The 3,424-nt window shown below is 45.9% G+C and overlaps 1 protein-coding gene across 1 annotated transcript; it reads left to right on the top strand.

Moving 5' to 3' along the window:
- Positions 1-1,485: 1,485 nt before the first annotated feature.
- On the top strand, positions 1,486-2,703 carry PtA15_11A492 (uncharacterized protein; the record flags this gene model as incomplete). The annotated part of the gene is made up of 2 exons (XM_053161406.1): positions 1,486-1,507; positions 1,562-2,703. The coding sequence occupies 2 exons, from the start codon at positions 1,486-1,488 to the stop codon at positions 2,701-2,703; spliced, it is 1,164 nt and encodes a 387-aa protein (XP_053025356.1).
- Positions 2,704-3,424: the final 721 nt, after the last annotated feature.

Here is a 3,424-nt window from a genome sequence, read left to right as displayed (position 1 = left end):
GCAAGTAAAATTGAATAGACAGAATTGTAAGTGCTGTGCTTGGGAAGAATTTGAGCCACTCAGCTGTCTTGTAGCCAGAAAACTGTTTCCTGGAGTCCCAAACCAGTGGACACTCATTTGCAAAACTTGCACATTCTTCAATTTTTCAAAATATCCTTCAAGGTCAACGGATAGTGATAGAGAAATTCTGAGTAGGCCAAATTGTAGGCACAGTTATGTAGCATAAGGTACCAACGGGGTAGACCTATATTGGAGATGCTGGGGGAGGAGCTATAAAAGATTTAAAAAGCTCCCAGCCAAATGGACTTTCTGCTCCCGCGTAAAATTTGTGATAATACACAAGTCCCTCCCTGGGAGGGGCCGCTTTTTGCCAGCCAGAGCGCCCACCAGGGGGGAATTGTGTTAAGTTAGGGGCACAAGTGTGCTCGTGCCCCGCGAGCACATGGAAGGACTTGTGTATTTGGGTGTATGTAAATAGGTACCCCCCCCAAACTTAACTCAGTCCCTTGAGACTTTGGGCCCCTGGGGGGTAGGCTGAACTCACAAAGCAAGCCTCCGTCAGGAGACTTACACCGTACCTCCCCATATTGGCACAGCAAGAATGCCACTTTGATTCCAGTTATGTTCACAGCTGGTGAACAATTGTGGTCTTGTAGGGCTGATAGCATCCTCTGAGAGAAAGCTACATAAAAAAACAACCACCCATTGTGCACACAAGCTGCAGGGTGCAGCGGTCAAGTTGCGCACTGCTTGTAATTCTAGCTGTTTGGGGATTTTTGTGGAATTTCTGTGGGTGGCATGATTTTTGCCAAACACCTGAAATTATGTAGGTTGGATAGGAAAAATCAGGCCCACAACCTAAGCTATTTTATTCCAAAGAATGTCAAGGGGGCAAGGAATTATATTAAAGCTTCAAAAATTCCACCCAGCCAAACTCAGATTCTTGGCACGCCAAGAAGGGGCGATAGCGCTGCCGAGGGCTGTCGGGGGCTTGCTTCGCAAGACACACGCCCGCAGCAGAGGGACTTTGTTAAGTTCGTACCCCCCCCCCCCCCCCCCCAAACTTGATGCAAGTCCCTCCTTGGGGGAGCGCAGCGACCTCCAAAGGAGGGACTTGGCAACGATAGATGTTGATCAGCCTGAACAAGTCTGTTTTAACTGGCATATGTCTTGCCAATCAGTATGAGACGCGCTCCAGCGGGGAGGTTTTACGTCAACATAACTGGTACAGGCTTGCTCACCCAGCCGTACAGCTTGTGAGTTGCAGTCAAGCCGATGAGTCGATGAAGCCTTTATCTGAACCGTCGGAACCCATCGTGAACTTGACTTGGCCAATCTCCACAATATTTATTCTCCTAAGAAGGGTACTCGAACAGACCAACATAGTTAATTTGCTAGCCCTTTTCCAGCACAGAAAACCCAGATTACATAGCATAGCGAACAGCTTAGATTGATTAGATAGCTCAACAAAAGCATCTTCGCATCATGACTGGGCCAGTAGTTTTTGGTTCGAGAAGCTTGAGTAAAACCACCAATAGACTCATTATAAAAACCTTTATAGCCCTCCTCTGCAACTCCGCCTACTTAAATCTGCTTTCAGTCATCCTGAACACCCCAAGCGGGGTGGTCGCCTCTTTTTCGAGTGGTTTCAAAGACTTTGAATCACCTTCACTTACTGCTAACCCCAGTCTTTTGTACGAAGCTGGAGAAAGTAACCATCTACTGCCTGAAGGACGAGGCATCGGCGATCCATCAGGTTTAACTCACGAGCGACCCTTATCTGAAGGACCAAGACTACATGATCCTTCAGATAACAATATGGAATCAGGGGCTACGAATAGAAACACAGACGAAAAGGGTTTTCAAGGTGTGAATGAAAGTAGCCTACTTCAACGGATACGGCATAAGGATGAGGAAGTCAGCGCTCTCAAGAAGTTGTTTACTAAGCATGGAGTTGCCTTGGTCATCCGTTACAAGTATGAGTCAGCTTCCGGAAAGATACCAAATCCGGAAACTATAGCAAGCTTGAAAACAGCCGAACAGGAGTACCGACTAGAAAGATGGTGGTCGGGCCTGTACAACTTCTTTCGATCGATCTTCAAAAGAGGACAATGGAAAAAGGATAACCTCTACCTCAACCTGAAGAAGCTCAGGACAGACATGGACGCGAAAAATATCGAATTCCCTGTAGGGGTCGAGAAGGCAATCAACCGACTCTCAATTCTGGAATACAAGGGTTTTGACTTCTCGGCCGAGGAGGGTCGACTGATCGAGAGGTTATCCAAGCAAGCAAAATCGGCTCAAGGAACAACAGCTGATGATTCTGCCAAGTTGTTCCAGCTCAATGAGGCCGATAAAAGACTGATCAACGAAATCGGTTGGAAAAAGGTGGCCGAAACGAAAGTGCGAGAGATTGAGGGCTTGTTGAAGGTTTACAGACAGGCCAAGTTGCAGAATCCAACTAACAACGAAATCAGCAAAATCGAGGCATCGTTAGAGACTCTCGTGCCAATCATAACCCATGATGATACTCAATGGCATCCCGAGTATACAACCCTCCTCCAGACCTTCACGAAACTCAAAGACGACAGTGAATTCCCAAGTGATCTCGAACTTGACCAGAAAACCGTAGATCTGATTGTTACCTTGGGCGCCGAGAGGAAGCGCATTCAGCGGTATTCCCCAGCGATTATAAAGCACTAAACACGGAGGCTCCCCGATTTTACAAGGTCTTGACAATGACACTAAGAGAAATCTTACTGAAGCTGTTAAATCTCTCTCAAACCATCCAGCAGGCTCAGTACTACTGGCAGCTGCACAAGGCTTCTCCCATGTTGGACCCTTCAATTTCTAGCTCAAATAAATAGTCCAAGAGTTTCTTTTCTTGGATATCTGACCTCGTCTTTCCCTCTCTATAAATTCTTTCTTGAAGCTCTCTGGGTCTCTGTTTCTGTCTTTTTTTTATTCTTGGGTCCTTCGTTCCTAACAACAGGTTCCTCTCAGTGATTTGTTTTTGTTATTTGGTTGGATATTCTCTTGACTGATCTACTCTGCAATAAACTCCTACTAAATATATAAGTAGCAGGACAGTCATGGGTGGCGAACCCAGGAAGCGCCTGCGGAACACAGTAACCAAAAAGAAAAACTGTTATACATATATGTCCAGCTCTTCTGCCGTAATTACTGCTGGTTTCTACACATTGTCTCTGATGCTTATGTTGAAAAAGTGCATCTACACCATTCATTCCCAGTCACTGAAGACTTTGATATTACACCATGGGTGCACCAAAAGTTTTTGGGATGGTTGTCAAAACCAAATTGATTGGATAGTGGTTGTCAGAACCAAATTGGTCTGAATCTGGTTTGTGGACAAATTCCGTTGCCAAAAAGGTCCCAAAAACCGTGCCGTGAGAGAAGGAGCATC

The sequence above is a fragment of the Puccinia triticina genome, chromosome 11A, assembly GCF_026914185.1.
Source record: "Puccinia triticina chromosome 11A, complete sequence".
Lineage (NCBI taxonomy): Eukaryota > Fungi > Basidiomycota > Pucciniomycetes > Pucciniales > Pucciniaceae > Puccinia > Puccinia triticina.
This window is presented reverse-complemented; position numbering and strand designations above follow the sequence as displayed.